We start from the raw sequence: 19,443 nt of genomic DNA, 5'->3' as shown, positions 1-19,443 counted from the left end.
ATGTGGTATACAGGGGTTGACGTGCTGTCAGTGGATTGAAGCGAGGCATGTGAAGCGTCTGGGGTAAACCATGGAAAGCTGTGTAGGTATGTATATTTGCGTGTGTGGACGTGTGTATGTACATGTGTATGGGGGGGGGGGGGGGGTTGGGCCATTTCTTTCGTCTGTTTCCTTGCGCTACCACGCAAACGCGGGAGACAGCGACAAAGTATAAAAAAAAAAAAAAAAAAAAAAAAAAAAATATATATATATATATATATATATATATATATATATATATATATATATATATATATCGAGGATGTAAGGCATGTGTACGTGTAGGAAGAGAGGAAAGTAATTGGTTCTCAGTGAATGTAGGTTTGCGGCAGGGGTGTGTGATGTCTCCATGGTTGTTTAATTTGTTTATGGATGGGGTTGTTAGGGAGGTGAATGCAAGAGTTTTGGAAAGAGGGGCAAGTATGAAGTCTGTTGGGGATGAGAGAGCTTGGGAAGTGAGTCAGTTGTTGTTCGCTGATGATACAGCGCTGGTGGCTGATTCATGTGAGAAACTGCAGAAGCTGGTGACTGAGTTTGGTAAAGTGTGTGAAAGAAGAAAGTTAAGAGTAAATGTGAATAAGAGCAAGGTTATTAGGTACAGTAGGGTTGAGGGTCAAGTCAATTGGGAGGTAAGTTTGAATGGAGAAAAACTGGAGGAAGTAAAGTGTTTTAGATATCTGGGAGTGGATCTGGCAGCGGATGGAACCATGGAAGCGGAAGTGAATCATAGGGTGGGGGAGGGGGCGAAAATCCTGGGAGCCTTGAAGAATGTGTGGAAGTCAAGAACATTATCTCGGAAAGCAAAAATGGGTATGTTTGAAGGAATAGTGGTTCCAACAATGTTGTATGGTTGTGAGGCGTGGGCTATGGATAGAGTTGTGCGCAGGAGGGTGGATGTGCTGGAAATGAGATGTTTGAGGACAATGTGTGGTGTGAGGTGGTTTGATCGAGTAAGTAATGTAAGGGTAAGAGAGATGTGTGGAAATAAAAAGAGCGTGGTTGAGAGAGCAGAAGAGGGTGTTTTGAAATGGTTTGGGCACATGGAGAGAATGAGTGAGGAAAGATTGACCAAGAGGATATATGTGTCGGAGGTGGAGGGAACGAGGAGAAGTGGGAGACCAAATTGGAGGTGGAAAGATGGAGTGAAAAAGATTTTGAGTGATCGGGGCCTGAACATGCAGGAGGGTGAAAGGCGGGCAAGAAATAGAGTGAATTGGATCGATGTGGTATACTGGGGTTGACGTGCTGTCAGTGGATTGAATCAGGGCATGTGAAGTGCCTGGGGTAAACCATAGAAAGTTGTGTGGGGCCTGGATGTGGAAAGGGAGCTGTGGTTTCGGGCATTATTGCATGACAGCTAGAGACTGAGTGTGAACGAATGTGGCCTTTGTTGTCTTTTCCTAGCGCTACCTTGCACACATGAGGGGGGAGGGGGATCGTATTCCATGTGCGGCGAGGTGGCGATGGGTATATAAGTGCATGGGTATATATGGGTATATATGTATGTGTCTGTGTGTGTATATATATGTGTACATTGAGATGTATAGGTATGTATATTTGCGTGTGTGGACGTGTATGTATATACGTGTGTATGGGGTGGATTGGGCCATTTCTTTCGTCTGTTTCCTTGCGCTACCCCGCAAACGCGGGAGACAGCGACAAAGCAAAATAAATAAATAAATAAATAAAATGTATATATCTGTGTATGTATATGTTGAAATGTATATGTATGTATATGTGCATGTATGTGGGTGGGTTGGGCCATTTCTCATCTGTTTCCCTGCACTACCTTGCTAACCCGGGAGAAGGCGGTTAAGTATAATAATAATTAAAAAAAACATGTATGGAACCACTTTTGCAGTTTCGATTCATGAATTAAACATGCAAAGTTATAGATCATACATCCATGATGTTCATATGATGAAATGATCACTAAGAATAACCAAAGCACATCAAGTAGTATTCCTGTGCCTTAATTATCATGTCTTGATTGAGAATCAATCCCTGAAACAGTACCTTTACATAATCGCTACACTTTGGGCCCTCCTTATCTGGCCGCTCATAATATATCAGTTCTTCTTTCTCATCCTGAAAAAAACAAAAAATCATTAAAATAGATAAAGGGGAATTTGGGAGCATGATGAAAGGTGGACATGGTGTTGATGTGCTAAAAATAAAAACAAAATATATGATCAACAGACAAGGAGGTCACCTCTAAATAAAGTGGTGCAACACACATAAATGCATGTAAGACATGCATGTGCTACTAGTTTTTATCGATTTCTTATTCATAAATACTCCAACAACCTTCAAGAAAAGTCCTGGTGTTACCAGAACCTCCTTTCAGAGGCTCTTGCAGTAGCATAGAAATGTGAACTCCTTTCAAATGAGAAGTTCTTTGATGAAACTATGCTCCTTGTGGTACAGCCTAGCCAAAGTGACTTTTCAGGCTTACTGCAATCGCATGCAGGTGAAGTCCAGTAACATCTGTACTAGTAGTAGTAAAAGTGGAAATTACATGTGGCTGAGCAAGTTGCATTACAAAAAGAATGAAGAAAAATCATATCTACATATCTATAGATAGGGGATAAATATAAGTCTTCAAACTACAGAGGTATAAGTATGTTCAGTATTCCTGAATAATTGTATGGGAGGGTATTGAGTGAAAGGGTGAAGGCATGTACAAAGCATCAGATTGAGGAGGAACAGTGTGGTTTCACAAGTGGTGGAAGATGTGTGGATCAGGTGTATATTTTGAAGAATATATGTGAGAAATACTCAGTAAAACAGATGGATTTGTATGTAGCATTTATGGATCTCGAGAAGGCATATGCTAGGGTTGGTAGAGATACTTTGTGGAAGGAATTAAGTATGTACAGTGTGGGAGGTAAGCTGCTAAATCAGTGAGAAGTTTTTATCAAAGGTGTAAGGCATGTGTATGTATAGGAAGAGAGAGTGACTGGTTCCCAGTGAAGGCAGGTCTGCAGCAGGGGTATGTGATGTCATTACAGTTGTTTAATTTGTTTATGGATGGGGTGGTTAGGGAGGTAAATGTAAGACAAGTATGCATTCTGTTGGGGATGAGAGGGCCTGGGAAGTGAGTCAGTTGTTGTTCGCCGATGATACAGCACTGGTGGCTGATTCGAGTGAGCAACTGCAGAAGTTGGTGACTGAGTCTGGAAGAGTGTGTGAATGGAAAAAGTTGAAAGTAAATGTGAATAAGAGCAAGGTTATCAGGTTCAGCAGGGTTGAAGGACAGTTTAGTTGGGATGTAAGTTTGAATGGAGAAAAATTGGAGGAAGTGAAGTGTTTTACATATCTGGGAGTGGACTTGGCAGCGAATGGAACCACGGAAGTGAAAGTAAGTCAAAGGGTGGGGGCAAAGATTCTGGGAGCGATGAAGAATGTGTGGAAAGAGTGAATATCTTGGAGAGCAAAAATGGGTATGTTTGAAGGAATAGTAGTTCCAATATTATATGGTTGTGAGGCATGGGGTATAGATAGGGATGTACAAAGGAGGATGGATATGTTGGAAATGAAATGTATGAGAACAATATGTGGTGTGAGGTGGTTTGATCAAGTAAGTAACGAAAGGGTAAGAGAGATGTGTGGTAATAAAAAGAGTGTGGTTGAGACAGCAGGAGAGGGTGTGTTGAAATGGTTTGGATACATGGAATGAATGAGTGAGGAAAGGTTAACAAAAAGCATGTGTGTCAGAAGGGGAGGGAACGAGAAGCAGGAGACCGGAGACCAAGTTCGAGATGGAAGGATGGAGTGAAAAAGATTTTGAGTGATTGGGGCCTGAACATGCAGGAGGGTGAGAGGCATGCAAGGAATAAAGTGAATTAGAAGGATGTGGTATACCAGGGTCGATGTGCTGTCAGGGTATGTGAAATGTCTGGGGTAAGCCATGGAAAGGTCTGAGGGGCCTGGATGTGGATAGGGAGCTGTGGTTTTGGTGCATTACACAAAACAGCTAAAGACTGAGTGTGAATAAATGTGGCCTTTTTTGTCTGTTTTCCTGGTGCTACCTCAATATTGCAGGGGGTGGAAATGCCGTTTCCTGTGGGGTGGAGTGGTGCTGGGAATGGATGAAGGCAACCAAGTATGAATATGTACATGTGTATATATGTTTGTATGTGTATGTATGGGAGCGGGGAGGGGGGGGCTGGAAATCCTCCCCTCCCATTTTTAATTTTCCAATACAGGGAACAGAGAAGGGGGCCAAGTGAGGATATTTCCTCTTAAGCTCAGTCATCTGTTCTTAACGCTGCCTCGCTGATGTGGGAACTGGCGAATATGTATGAAAAAAGGAGTATGCTTATATGTATATGATGATATGTATATATATGTATATGTGCATGTATGTATATATAGCATGTATGTATATATATATATATATATATATATATATATATATATATATATATATATATATATATATATATATATGTGCATGGGTCTTTCTTCCTCTGTTTCCTGGTGCTACCTTGCTGATGTGGGAAACAGTAATCAAGTATATCAATATCATAAAAATCTATATCAATGATGCCCATTCCCTCTAGGAACTTCCAACAAGGGGGTGGCCACAGCAAAAGAGTCTCCATTTTTAAGTATAAAAACTGATATCTGCTTCTCACCTGAGTGACTAAGAATTTCAGGATGATTTGTTGATACAGACTGGCCATCAAAAGAAAATGAATATGAGTATTTGGAAGATTTCCTGACCAATCTTGGGATGTTCAAGGGCCCAGAGGATGTACAATTTCTCCCTAACGCTAAAGATCCCTAGCCATACTTGCAAATTTTAAGGTGTGGAAACTCAAATTGTATTTGTACAGATTGCTTCTTCCTGCCCTCACTTGAATTCAAAGGCACACTTTATCAAAATGTAGCACCTGGAATATTTTTAGTTTCATGAAGCATGTCTAACCCATAGGGACCCTAGCCATACTTGTACAAGCTGCTTTTTCTTACCATAATTTAAATAAAAGTTATGCTTTACCAGTGTGTACAAATACCTTGTGTCACAAAGCCATTACAATTAGCACATGATGTCAAAGTTACCCTTAAAACATAACAATGAAAGGTACAAGGCTCTATTTATGATGACGACTTGGCAGATATAGAACTGTTATCTTTGGGAAAAGTTCTTTGTGTATCAGTAATGCATAACTAGTGACACAGAAGAGATGAAGATGTATGAGTTTGCAAAAATCAACAAGTACATGATAAGCTGAGCTCATGCATTATACCAAATCTAAATATTTAGACTGTGCAGCAACAAATATGGATATTTTTTCATACTGGAGGCTCCAGTCACTTAAAAATGTCCACATCAAGGCAAGACATTAAATGAAATATAAAGATGGTTAATGATAGAAAGAAAGATGAGATGAGGAAAAGTATTTTCAGAATTTTGGAAAAAGTTGGGGCAGGCATGAGAAGGTAGTTACAAAGCTTTGAGGTGTAGGGAAAGAAACAGTTATGAAACAGCCAATCAATGAATTGCCAGCAGCCACACAGTAATTATGTGATGCACTATACTGCTGAGTATTACGTAATCTAGCTAATGGTGGGGGAACAAAAGCAGCCAACTCTCAGGAGCTAAAACCAAAGTAATACACATGGAAGAGAATTTACCAGATTTTTCCTTTAACTTTGCTTTTTATTTCTTACTGACTGATGAGACTACAATCTTTAGATTTTTTTATACTTCCCAGTCCAGGGACCCTCAGAAATCCCAAGCTAGGTCCATCAAGGATTAAGGAGCTCTGAGCCATCTTTCATAAAATAGGCTAACTGTTGCACTTCTTGTAAGTACCTGTTTGAAGTTATTCATCTCCCAGGAAGTTGGATGAGTAAGAAAGCTATCCAATGACAAGGTAAATCAAGCTCCCTGTGAACTGATCTCTAACTTTGAGACATGACAAAGTAAGAGGCTTCATTCCAATCAATATAATACATTAACCACCCTCAAAAAATGCTAGGGTTTTAACTTCCCTCCAATTAGTTATTATCTTTCATGAGATTGGACCTTGATGTTTAAAGAAATGAAAGAGGAACTACCCAAATGATCATCTAAACTATGATGATGAACACTACTGGATCAGCATACAAAACGTATATACTGGAAATCTTTGAAATCATCAAAATCTCACATTAGGCACTTAAGTCTGAGATCTAGTATGACTTAATTTTCAGTTAAAACATACTACTAAGAAACCATTTCCCACCATACTCCAAAAGAGGTAAAGCTTTCTTGATGCCATCTTCATCACTGTGTTATTGATGTCATAGGATTAAGCTAATTTCTTGATGGGTGTTTATTAAGTATTAGCCAGCCTCAGAAACATAATGATAAAAAATGAAATCCTGGCAGGGACACCCTATTGAGGGGATAAAATGGTGTTCTGACCCGAGAAAATGGTCTTTAATGTTCACAGTGGAAAATAAATCTTTAAGGTATGATGCCAATAAACAGATACAATCATTCTTTGGCCAAATTTACACTATTTTGCTACTTCTACATCACTTTATATTTTCAATTATTTTTCTTAGTCTTGAACATTTCATTAGTACTTCCTTCTACTTTCTACCTTACATTTACTTCTTTACCTCAAATTTACATGGGAGACCTGCACCATCATGAAGAAAGTTTTGGCAAAACCTTCTAAGAAATGCAGAAGGGTATTTGACATCCAAAAATGTGAAGATGATTAACTTCAAGTTTTTCAAGTAAAGATATAATATGTACCACCCTATTGTAGCTACAGGTAAAGGTGGGCAAAATACAGACAAACAAATGACTTTTTTTGGTGGGAGGGGGAGGCAACTAAAACAATACACAACTTTGAGAACTTAATTAACCTTGATGACACGTAGCTTAAGTCGTCCTTGTGGAGAGTTGAAAAATATGTCTTCCTGATGTAGTACTTCCCCACTATTATTTGACAGCTTAGATGCACACTTATGCAGCCTTGCCAGGTCTCGCACAACTGCTTTGATCTCAACATTTAGTGGCATCTCGTTTTTCAGTTTCCTAGAATCACATAAAAGAACTTTTTAAGATTTCTTTGTTTAACTTTGATACGTGGGCTATGAATACTCCACTCCTAATGTCTTAACCACGCAACATTTTGGACTCACTTATTTGGTATGAAAAATAAAGGTCTTGAAGAATGGAAAACCATTTCTCTTCTGTAAGCAGAGTCCTATGATCATCTTCAACAGTACTTGCTTAAAATGGGTTAAAACATAATCTAATACCAAAAATTAAGTGGATGCATAAGGAATGACCCTCTTCAGCAATTATAAACCATGGGGTCTACTAGAGACTCATTCATAAGACAAAATCCATACAGCAACCAGTCTATGACATCACAGTGAAAAGGTGAGATAGGGCCACGTAACCTTTCACACATATGCATTCACTGACTGCTAATGACTGAATTTGGCCTGGTATTATCCAGATTTTGTTTTTACACCAGATAGGATCTATCTGTGGTACAAAAATGATTTTTCATTCTTCAAAACCATTATTTTTCAAGCAAGGACAAAGTCACATGAGCAACTGAGTGTATACCCACATGAACTAGAGAGACTCGAGAAAAAATTAAGAAAATTAAAGAAAGAACTTAACAACTGACCCCTATTTTGGACAATGCCCTTCTGACAGTAACATACTCAAGGTCACACAAAGATCAACCACAGAACATGGATATTTGTCAAGTACTTTAGATCCCTATACTAACCACAACAAAAAAGGTTCTAAAGAAAGCCATGGCAAAAGCCACTATATCTGGTAGACAAACCAGTTTCCTGATCCAAACTGGAATGTAAATGGCTGAAGAAAGCCTAAAGAAGTCTTGAAGAACAACCAAATGTTATCAGTAATTTTCTAATCAACCAATAAAATCTTTTCAGATTCTTCACTGGGCATGAATGATAATGCTCTTTAGCGGTGGTGTGATTTGCATCAACCTGATATTTCATGTGCACATGAGTACTGCTCACATATTTAGAGTGGCTCTTCCTTAACCTTTTTTTTCAAGCAGGGTAGTAGTTGGTAGGCAGCCAATGACCTAATTGGGTATAGGGAGGGTTATTGATGGCTGAGTAGTGAGCCAGCACTTCAGCGGTTGTCAAGTTGCACTCCTCTTTTTGCCTTACCCACACATGGACTGCTAGCATTCTGTGCACAATCATACAATCTCTCCTTGTCTCACATAACATGACAACTCTTAATTCACACAACTCTTTCTTCATAACTCTAGATATTCCTGTGCTGGGCGTTATGCACCACCCATGCCTTTTGGCAAAATGGCAGGAGGAAACAGATAAAAGTAGTAGACAGAAACAATAGGCAGGAGTGTTAGGTAGAAGTACAAAGTTGGAACATCTGGCAGAAACATTAGACACATTAGGTAGAAGCCTCTGGAAACAGTGCACTAGAGTTGCCCTGAACCAACGTCTGTTATGGGCGAGGCATAAAGGCTAAGATGCAGCACTGGAGTTCACTGGTTACAGAGACTCTTTTGCCAAGATCAGCTCCTTGAGGAAGTTCCAGGGGGGAACTGGCATAAGAGATTTAGGTAGATAAATAGGCAAGGTGAAATCAAAAGCCTTACACTTTATCATTTTCCTGCATCAAGTCTTTCCAGTCACCCCTCTTTCTTCATCATCATATTGCTGCCTTCTCCCTATTTCAAAGGTATTATTGTGGCCGCTGCTCAAGTGTGACCCCATCATCAAGCCTGGAACCTTTGACTCATGTCTACCCACAGCTTCTTGTAATTTTCGTGTGAAGACCAGCCACACAAGGATTAACTGTTATGATACCTCCTTCCCTTTAAACCTTGAAAAGTTAGGCCCACACCTGAGGAGCTCGAGTTAATTTCTTTATTCTTTTACTTACACTACAGTATTTTACTTTCATATAAAAGGGCCTTAACTGGGGCATGTTTGCCCTTGCCATGTTGGTTAGTAACTATGAAAAAACTTGGGTATGTGTAATTTATTTCTGTAATTTGCTACATTAACCTTTACTAACAGATATCAAAAATTCATAGAAAAACTAATATCATTAGCTCGATGCCATTCAACATATACAATGATTGTGGGGAAATTTGTACATTAATAATCAAACACATATTTTGCTTAACTATGGAAAAAAATTCCTAAAAAATATTTATGATTTTCTTGGAAAACATTTTCTAACATTTTGTGTTCTGGTCTCAACTGTCTTAGGTGGTCTTAATTGCTCCACTATATGGCACTTTCACATTAATAAACCCAGCATTTCCCATGATCATAGCTCTTGCCACTATTCCCATGTTCAGAATCAGAAAAATATATATTGCTTAAAACCATGATCCACCATTCTTACTCCATTCTCTAAACAATACAGTAGCAATACTAAACAAAATTACTTTATATCCTAAACAGAGAGCAATGTAGATTTAAACTGGGCTTTTACCTTCAACATAAATTAAAGGTTATACACATGAAAATAAACAATGTTAGAAATATAGTCAGCAAGATCACATCTGACCCACTAGAACTAGTGGACTTATAATGAGCATGTATTTGCCCTGCCCAAGTTGATTCCTAAAATGAAGAAAAAATTGCCTGAAGGTGATGTTTTCATGTCTGTAAATTTCTAGTGGTTTCAACAGACTTTTCCAGTTTCCTTGATTATCAGTCCTTCCAACTCAATCATAAGAATAATACTCTGCATCACACTGTCCTGGTTTAAATATCTTTTACCAAGTATCAGCTATGTATCAAAATTACATCTATATGTTACCTTTGAATCCATGTTATTTTGGTGATGGCTCTAAACTGAACCTGGCACATTTCCAGTTTACCCCCCTATTCATATGTAACTTTAGATAACCAATGACTTTGTTCCACAGTTCTAATTCGGTTTTTAGTGAAAACAATGATATAATGCATAAGATGGTGCATTATAATTTAATCTACATTGTTACATAAGGCAACAGTAGTGAGGGTTATATGGGTTTAAGGTAAAGGTAGAATGAACAAAACCTGCGCTCAGTGAGATAACAATATGCATCTCTGAATATTCAGTTAAAGTGAAAACTGGCCTGGATTGCTGTTTTATAGCATTGCCTTGTGAGACATCAGTAGTGTTTCGGCCCAATATATGAAAACCTCATCAAACCTCCCTAGTAGCTGAGATGCATAACAGGTTGGACAGTGGCACAAAGGGCCACTTGGTCTGTCACATAGGCAAATAAAAAAAATCTATGGAGCATGGCTGTAACAAAATGAAAAAAAAAAAGGAATGCAAAGTTACCATCAATCCATATATACATTTGTGGAAGCCTCAACAATATATACCACTACCAGTGCATAATTTCAGTTTTGTAATGACGCAACAAATACTAAAAAAGAATTATGATTAAATATAGGAAAATAGTTGCGACTGGAGGATATGGCCCCCTATGCTCCAAGCAATGCCCAGGGTTTGCTGTTTGTTTAGTAGCATTCATTGGCCAAGTGGCACAAGGCTCAGTCATGCGTGTAACCTACATTTTGCCTGGAATATTGAACACTAATATAAATATCTACTTCAAAGGAGATTGGATAAGGTCTTCATTTTTTCTGCTGATTTTTTACAAATGCTTTATAGATTCTTACATCAATTCCCTATCATACATAGCCCTCACTACAATCACTACAATCCCCCTCTCTCTCATCTTATCATCGTAGAAGGTAATGTAATTACGTCCAATAACTCTTAGTTATTGGACGTAGAAAGCGACTAGAGGGGACGGGAGCGGGGGGCCAGAAATCCTCCCCTCCTTGTATTTTTTTAACTTTCTAAAATGGGAAACAGAAGAAGGAGTCACGCGGGGAGTGCTCATCCTCCTCGAAGGCTCAGATTGGGGTGCCTAAATGTGTGTGGATGTAACCAAGATGTGAAAAAAGGAGAAAGGTAGTATGTTTGAGGAAAGGAACCTGGGTGTTTTGGCTCTGAGTGAAACGAAGCTCAAGGGTAAAGGGGAAGAGTGGTTTGGGAATGTCTCGGGAGTAAAGTCAGGGGTTAGTGAGAGGACAAGAGCAAGGGAAGGAGTAGCAGTACTCCTGAAACAGGAGTTGTGGGAGTATGTGATAGAATGTAAGAAAGTAAATTCTCGATTAATAAGGGTAAAACTGAAAGTTGATGGAGAGAGATGGGTGATTATTGGTGCATATGCACCTGGGCATGAGAAGAAAGATCATGAGGCAAGTGTTTTGGGAACAGCTGAATGAGTGTGTTAGTGGTTTTGATGCACGAGACCGGGTTATAGTGATGGGTGATTTGAATGCAAAGGTGAATAATGTGGCAGTTGAGGGAATAATTGGTATACATGGGGTGTTCAGTGTTGTAAATGGAAATGGTGAAGAGCTTGTAGATTTATGTGCTGAAAAAGGACTGATGATTGGGAATACCTGGTTTAAAAAGCGAGATATACATAAGTATACTTATGTAAGTAGGAGAGATGGCCAGAGAGCATTAGTGGATTACGTGTTAATTGACAGGCGCGCGAAAGAGAGACTTTTGGATGTTAATGTGCTGAGAGGTGCAACTGGAGGGATGTCTGATCATTATCTTGTGGAGGCTAAGGTGAAGATTTGTATGGGTTTTCAGAAAAGAAGAGTGAATGTTGGGGTGAAGAGGGTGGTGAGAGTAAGTGAGCTTGGGAAGGAGACTTGTGTGAGGAAGTACCAGGAGAGACTGAGTACAGAATGGAAAAAGGTGAGAACAATGGAAGTAAGGGGAGTGGGGGAGGAATGGGATGTATTTAGGAATCAGTGATGGATTGCGCAAAAGATGCTTGTGGCATGAGAAGAGTGGGAGATGGGTTGATTAGAAAGGGTAGTGAGTGGTGGGATGAAGAAGTAAGAGTATTAGTGAAAGAGAAGAGAGAGGCATTTGGACGATTTTTGCAGGGAAAAAATGCAATTGAGTGGGAGATGTATAAAAGAAAGAGACAGGAGGTCAAGAGAAAGGTGCAAGAGGTGAAAAAAAGGGCAAATGAGAGTTGGGGTGAGAGAGTATCATTAAATTTTAGGGAGAATAAAAAGATGTTCTGGAAGGAGGTAAATAAAAAGCATAAGACAAGGGAGCAAATGGGAACTTCAGTGAAGGGCACAAATGGGGAGGTGATAACAAGTAGTGGTGATGTGAGAAGGAGATGGAGTGAGTATTTTGAAGGTTTGTTGAATGTGTTTGATGATAGAGTGGCAGATATAGGGTGTTTTGGTCGAGGTGGTGTGCAAAGTGAGAGGGTTAGGGAAAATGATTTGGTAAACAGAGAAGAGGTAGTAAAAGCTTTGCGGAAGATGAAAGCCGGCAAGGCAGCAGGTTTGGATGGTATTGCAGTGGAATTTATTAAAAAAGGGGGTGACTGTATTGTTGACTGGTTGGTAAGGTTATTCAATGTATGTATGACTCATGGTGAGGTGCCTGAGGATTGGCGGAATGCGTGCATAGTGCCATTGTACAAAGGCAAAGGGGATAAGAGTGAGTGCTCAAATTACAGAGGTATAAGTTTGTTGAGTATTCCTGGTAAATTATATGGGAGGGTATTGATTGAGAGGGTGAAGGCATGTACAGAGCATCAGATTGGGGAAGAGCAGTGTGGTTTCAGAAGTGGTAGAGGATGTGTGGATCAGGTGTTTGCTTTGAAGAATGTATGTGAGAAATACTTAGAAAAGCAAATGGATTTGTATGTAGCATTTATGGATCTGGAGAAGGCATATGATAGAGTTGATAGAGATGCTCTGTGGAAGGTATTAAGAATATATGGTGTGGGAGGCAAGTTGTTAGAAGCAGTGAAAAGTTTTTATCGAGGATGTAAGGCATGTGTACGTGTAGGAAGAGAGGAAAGTGATTGGTTCTCAGTGAATGTAGGTTTGCGGCAGGGGTGTGTGATGTCTCCATGGTTGTTTAATTTGTTTATGGATGGGGTTGTTAGGGAGGTGAATGCAAGAGTTTTGGAAAGAGGGGCAAGTATGAAGTCTGTTGTGGATGAGAGAGCTTGGGAAGTGAGTCAGTTGTTGTTCACTGATGATAAAGCGCTGGTGGCTGATTCATGTGAGAAACTGCAGAAGCTGGTGACTGAGTTTGGTAAAGTGTGTGAAAGAAGAAAGTTAAGAGTAAATGTGAATAAGAGCAAGGTTATTAGGTACAGTAGGGTTGAGGGTCAAGTCAATTGGGAGGTGAGTTTGAATGGAGAAAAACTGGAGGAAGTGAAGTGTTTTAGATATCTGGGAGTGGATCTGGCAGTGGATGGAACCATGGAAGCGGAAGTGGATCATAGGGTGGGGGAGGGGGCGAAAATTCTGGGAGCCTTGAAGAATGTGTGGAAGTCGAGAACATTATCTCGGAAAGCAAAAATGGGTATGTTTGAAGGAATAGTGGTTCCAACAAATGTTGTATGGTTGCGAGGCGTGGGCTATGGATAGAGTGGTGCGCAGGAGGATGGATGTGCTGGAAATGAGATGTTGAGGACAATGTGTGGTGTGAGGTGGTTTGATCGAGTAAGTAACGTAAGGGTAAGAGAGATGTGTGGAAATAAAAAGAGCGTGGTTGAGAGAGCAGAAGAGGGTGTTTTGAAATGGTTTGGGCACATGGAGAGAATGAGTGAGGAAAGATTGACCAAGAGGATATATGTGTCGGAGGTGGAGGGAACGAGAAGAGGGAGACCAAATTGGAGGTGGAAAGATGGAGTGAAAAAGATTTTGTGTGATCGGGGCCTGAACATGCAGGAGGGTGAAAGGAGGGCAAGGAATAGAGTGAACTGGAGCGATTTGGTATACCGGGGTTGACGTGCTGTCAGTGGATTGAATCAGGGCATGTGAAGTGTCTGGGGTAAACCATGGAAAGCTGTGTAGGTAGGTATATTTGCGTGTGTGGACGTATGTATATACATGTGTATGGGGGTGGGTTGGGCCATTTCTTTCGTCTGTTTCCTTGCGCTACCTCGCAAACGCGGGAGACAGCGACAAAGCAAAAAAAAAAAAAAAAAACTCTTAGTGAAACCTTAAGACAGTAAATTCATTTTTTTTCCTATAATGCTCCCAGAGCCAGTTTCTCAGAGAGTTCTGGTGTTGCCCAAGACCTTAATGAAGGCTCCTGCAGCCCATGGTTGCGTTACTTTCACCGGAAGGAAAATGTAGATTAACTTTAGTGAAAATTTCTTTGATGAGACTGTACTTCCAATGATAGAGCCTTGCCAAAGATAACTTTTTACTCCCGGTGCGAAACTCAGGAAGGGCGGAGTCCGGCAACACCAAACAGTACAATGGGCAACACAGAATAAAATCACTGAGCCCACAGATAGTTTCGATGAGTAAGTATAACGATAAAGTACCCATGAACTTCACCAATTACCCCAACAAGGACTCAATGCTACCGGCGGCCTAGCTGAAATAAGTACCGCTTATTTACAAATCCACACATGTAATGAATCTTGTAATGAATCTAAGAGAAATTCAATGTGACTACATATATAACAAGGTGATATACAAACAGCATAACAGTGCCACATCTTACCGACCAAGAACAATCCTGCAGAACCAAGACAAAAGAAGACTTTGTAAGCGTGAGTGAATTTGCTTACTCCTTATCACGATACAGATCTTTTTTGACTTATAACCTTTCAAACAGCGGTATCTAACTATCAACCACAGCTAGCGCTTAACTTAAATAGCGACCATATCACTCAACGAACGAATCATCCCACCGAAAAAGGTATAGAGTATAAACGTTTATAGTTTTTTGACCGATTGGGAGCTCGTGATCTTTTTATGCTAATGGGTCCAGTCATGGACAGAAGTATTCACAGTATGTAGTCAAGTTTTTAGTAAACAAAAGTAGCACGATAGAAAAAATCAACCAATAACTGGAAAGCTTTTGACGAATTGGAAAGCTTGTTTATTGAGATATAGAAAGAAGTAGACGCAACTCTTTAAAGAAATCATCTTCGTATCGTGCATTGACACTTCGTGTTAAAAGAGGCTACACTTAATGTTAAAAGAGGCTATTGCTAACACATTTTTCATGTAAGTTTCGAAATAAAATGATTATCTGCTGATATATTCCTTTGATTCCTTGACATTTTTTATCGTTGTCAATGTGCTCACAAGAAAATAGACAATAATGTTATAAGCGTAAGTTGTGCATTTACGATTCTTCCAAATCCATTAATTGATCATGTGATGTTTCTTAGAATATCATCTTTGAATATTGTTGAGGCTAAGGAGTTACCTGAAGTAAAAAATGGATAGTAATGGCTTTCAGAGCTCATTTTACGTTTGTCTGCCCAACCTAGACATGGATTCTTTCCAACCCTAGCGAGATGGCATCAGGAGCAAACGAACAATGGCCTTGATTACACATAACCGCTCCTTAGCTGATGTGTATAGTGTACCACAACCAGAGCCTACCATCAATAGTCAAGCTCCACAGATTACTTCATAGTTCACTTTGACCGCTTCATATGCCCTGGTTCAGCCCAGTGACAGAACGTCGACCCAACAATACCCTTTATCAATCCATTTCACTACGTCCACAACATACCTATCATCCTCCCTAAATGTTCATGCCACAGAGCCCCATATCCACACAGATACTCAGATCCTCCTCTGACTGTAGGCCTCTTGCGGAGTCCTCTTCTGTCAGCTCCTCGTCTTAACTTAATTCTTTAAGGTCATGCCCAATCGTATGTATCATATCCTCTTTTACTCCATCCTTCCATCTACATATAGGACTCCCTTCTTAGCTAAAGAACGAGAGACAACCATTTAAAGAAAAGATATCATTATTATCATAATAATTACTCTCATCATTTTTGCTAAGTGGAACTCAGACCACAAACAGTTTTTCCTAATATAGGAACAAACAAGACGATTATTTTTAAGAATGCTAACACCTCTGCCATCTAGCGTTCTAATACTAAACTAAAATACTGCTAATTAAACTTTCAGCCTCTGCTTATGTTTCACTTCTTTCTATGAAAAACAATGGGAGTGTTTGTAATGTTTACTTTTTTACCCAGTCAATGAGAAGTAAGCGGTGTTGCCTTGCATAACCTCATGCAAATGTGATGTACAATTGGAGTTCTGGCCTTTTTACGATTTTGTCATGAAGGAATCGTCACGAAATAGTGAAGAAGAAGCCCACGAAGTGTAATGTTCATGTGTTATTGCATTACGATTGAACGTCATGTAGAAACAAAGGATTAAATCTGTTGCACTGCATCCTTGTCATCGTTGTGTGCACATGATAAGATCCTGGTAAGTATTTAGTGGAAGGGAAACATGGATTTATGAAATGGGAAGAAGAGCACGTAAAAGGAGTCGCAGCAATGAATGGAAATGATGTAGATCGTAGGAGAGTGTTATATATATATATATATATATATATATATATATATATATATATATATATATATATATATATATATATTTTTTTTTTTTTTGCTTTGTCGCTGTCTCCCGCGTTTGCGAGGTAGCGCAAGGAAACAGACGAAAGAAATGGCCCAACCCACCCCCATACACATGTATATACATACATCCACACACGCAACTATACATACCTACACAGCTTTCCATGGTTTACCCCAGATGCTTCACATGCCCTGATTCAATCCACTGACAGCACGTCAACCCCGGTATACCACATCGATCCAATTCACTCTATTCCTTGCCCTCCTTTCACCCTCCTGCATGTTCAGGCCCCGATCACACAAAATCTTTTTCACTCCATCTTTCCACCTCCAATTTGGTCTCCCACTTCTCATTCCCTCCACCTCCGACACATATATCCTCTTGGTCAATCTTTCCTCACTCATTCTCTCCATGTGCCCAAACCATTTCAAAACACCCTCTTCTGCTCTCTCAACCACGCTCTTTTTATTTCCACACATCTCTCTTACCCTTAAGTTACTTACTCAATCAAACCACCTCACACCACACATTGTCCTCAAACATCTCATTTCCAGCACATCCATCCTCCTGCGCACAACTCCATCCATAGCCCATGCCTCGCAACCATACAACATTGTTGGAACCACTATTCCTTCAAACATACCCGTTTTTGCTTTCCGAGATAATGTTCTCGACTTCCACACATTCTTCAAGGCTCCCAGGATTTTCGCCCCCTCCCCCACCCTATGATCCACTTCCGCTTCCATGGTTCCATCTGCTGCCAGATCCACTCCCAGATATCTAAAACACTTTACTTCCTCCAGTTTTTCTCCATTCAAACTTACCTCCCAATTGACTTGACCCTCAACCCTACTGTACCTTATTACCTTGCTCTTATTCACATTTACTCTTAACTTTCTTCTTTCACACACTTTACCAAACTCAGTCACCAACTTCTGCAGTTTCTCACATGAATCAGCCACCAGCACTGTATCATCAGCGAACAACAACTGACTCACTTCCCAAGCTCTCTCATCCCCAACAGACTTCATACTTGCCCCTCTTTCCAAAACTCTTGCATTCACCTCCCTAACAACCCCATCCATAAACAAATTAAACAACCATGGAGACATCACACACCCCTGCCGCAAACCTACATTCACTGAGAACCAATCACTTTCCTCATATTTACATAAAAAGTATATGCAACAATTGTAGATGTTGACAGAATCCATGAAAACCTTATCTAATCACGCCACTGTCTGAGTTTAACATTGTTTTCAATATCTGAGTTGAAATATACCAGGCACACCCATGATTGAGCACCCCACAAAAGTAAACAAACAGCTAACATACCACATGGTTGTCTGCAAACCTGCCAAACCTCATATCATTCATTCGTTTCATATACTTACCATATATATGTATATATCTTTATTTTCTTATTATACTTAATCGCTATCTCCCGTGTCATTGAGGTAGTGCAAGGAAACAGACGAAAGAATGGCCCAACCCACCCACATACTCATGTATATACATACACGTCCACACACACACACATATACATACCTATGCATCTCAACGTTTACATATATATACACACACAGACATATACATATATACACATGTACATAATTCACACTGTCTGCCCTTATTTATTCCCGTTGCCACCCCGCTACACATAAAATGACAACCCCCTCCCCCGCATGTGCGCGACGTATCACTAGGAAAAGACAACAAAGGCCACATTCGTTCACACTCAGTCTCTAGCTGTCATATGTAATGCACTGAAACCACAGCTCCCTTTCCACATCCAGGCCTCACAGAACTTTCCATGGATTACCTCAGGCTCTTCACATGACCTGGTTCAATTCATTGACAGCACGTCGACCCCGGTATACCACATCGTTCCAATTCACTCTTTTCCTTGCACGCTTTTCACCCTCCTACATGTTCAGGCCCCGAACACTCAAAATCTTTTTCACTCCATCTTTCCACCTCCAATTTGGTCTCCCACTTCTCTTCGTTCCCCCCACCTCTGACACATATATCCTCTTTGTCAATCTTTCCTCACTCATTCTCTCCATGTGAACAAACCATTTCAAAACACCCTCTTCTGCTCTCTCAACCACACTCTTTTTATTACCACACATCTCTCTTACCCTTTCATTACTTATTTAATCAAACCATCTCACTCCACATATTGTCCTCAAACATCTCATTTCTAACACATCCACCCTCCTCCACACAACTCTATCTATAGCCCATGCCTTGCAACCATATAACATAGTCGGAACCACTATTCCTTCAAATATACCCATTTTTGCTTTCCAAGGTAACGTTCTCGCTTTCCACACATTTTTCAACGCTCCCAGAACTTTCGCCCCCTCCCCCACCCTATGACTCACTTCCGCTTTCATGGTTCCATCTGCTGCCAAATCCACTCCCAGGTATCTAAAACACGTCACATCCTCCAGTTTTTCTCCATTCAAACGTACCTCCCAACTGACTTGTCCCTCAACCCTACTGTACCTAATAACCTTGCTCTTATTCACATTTACTCTCAGCTTTCTTCTTTCACACACTTTACCAAACTCAGTCACCAGTTTTTGCAGTTTCTCACCCGAATCAGCCACCAGCGCTGTATTATCAGTGAACAACAACTGTCTCACTTCCCTGGCTCTCTCATCCACAACAGACTGCGTGCTTGCCCCTCTTTCTGAAACTCTTGCATTCACCTCCCTAACAACCCCATCCATACACAAATGAAACAACCATGGAGACATCATGCACCCCTGCCGCAAACCGACATTCACTGAGAACCAATCACTTTCCTCTCTTCCTACTTGTACACATGCCTTACATCCTCAATAAAAACTTTTCACTGCTTCTTACAACTTGCCTCCTACACCATATATTTTTAATACCTTCCACAGAGCATCTCTATCAACTCTATCATAT

The 19,443-nt window shown here is 40.2% G+C and overlaps 2 protein-coding genes across 4 annotated transcripts in view; one reads left to right on the top strand and one right to left on the bottom strand.

The window, feature by feature from the left end:
• The window catches only part of LOC139747323 (uncharacterized), a 35,086-nt gene extending 20,333 nt beyond the window's left edge, over positions 1-14,753 (bottom strand). The window contains exons 1-3 of one of the 3 annotated variants that reach the window (XM_071659500.1): positions 14,609-14,753; positions 6,910-7,081; positions 2,056-2,127 (exon numbers count right to left, since the gene is read on the bottom strand). In XM_071659500.1, coding sequence (XP_071515601.1) covers positions 2,056-2,127; positions 6,910-7,065 — 228 coding nt within the window. In that variant the 5' untranslated portion in view covers positions 7,066-7,081; positions 14,609-14,753. The remainder of the gene's footprint in view (positions 1-2,055; positions 2,128-6,909; positions 7,082-14,608) is intronic. The other 2 variants (XM_071659501.1, XM_071659503.1) reach the window with 2 other exon arrangements.
• Positions 14,754-16,100: 1,347 nt separating this feature from the next.
• LOC139747346 (DNA excision repair protein ERCC-6-like) overlaps positions 16,101-19,443 on the top strand; it is a 42,648-nt gene continuing 39,305 nt past the window's right edge. Inside the window, exon 1 of the mRNA XM_071659543.1 lies at positions 16,101-16,350. The gene's annotated coding sequence lies outside the window, so the exon portion shown is untranslated. The remainder of the gene's footprint in view (positions 16,351-19,443) is intronic.

Source organism: Panulirus ornatus, chromosome 68 (assembly GCF_036320965.1).
Source record: "Panulirus ornatus isolate Po-2019 chromosome 68, ASM3632096v1, whole genome shotgun sequence".
In the NCBI taxonomy this organism is placed as follows: Eukaryota; Metazoa; Arthropoda; class Malacostraca; order Decapoda; family Palinuridae; genus Panulirus; species Panulirus ornatus.
The sequence above is the reverse complement of the archived record's forward strand: the minus strand, read 5'-3'. Positions and strand labels throughout refer to the sequence as shown.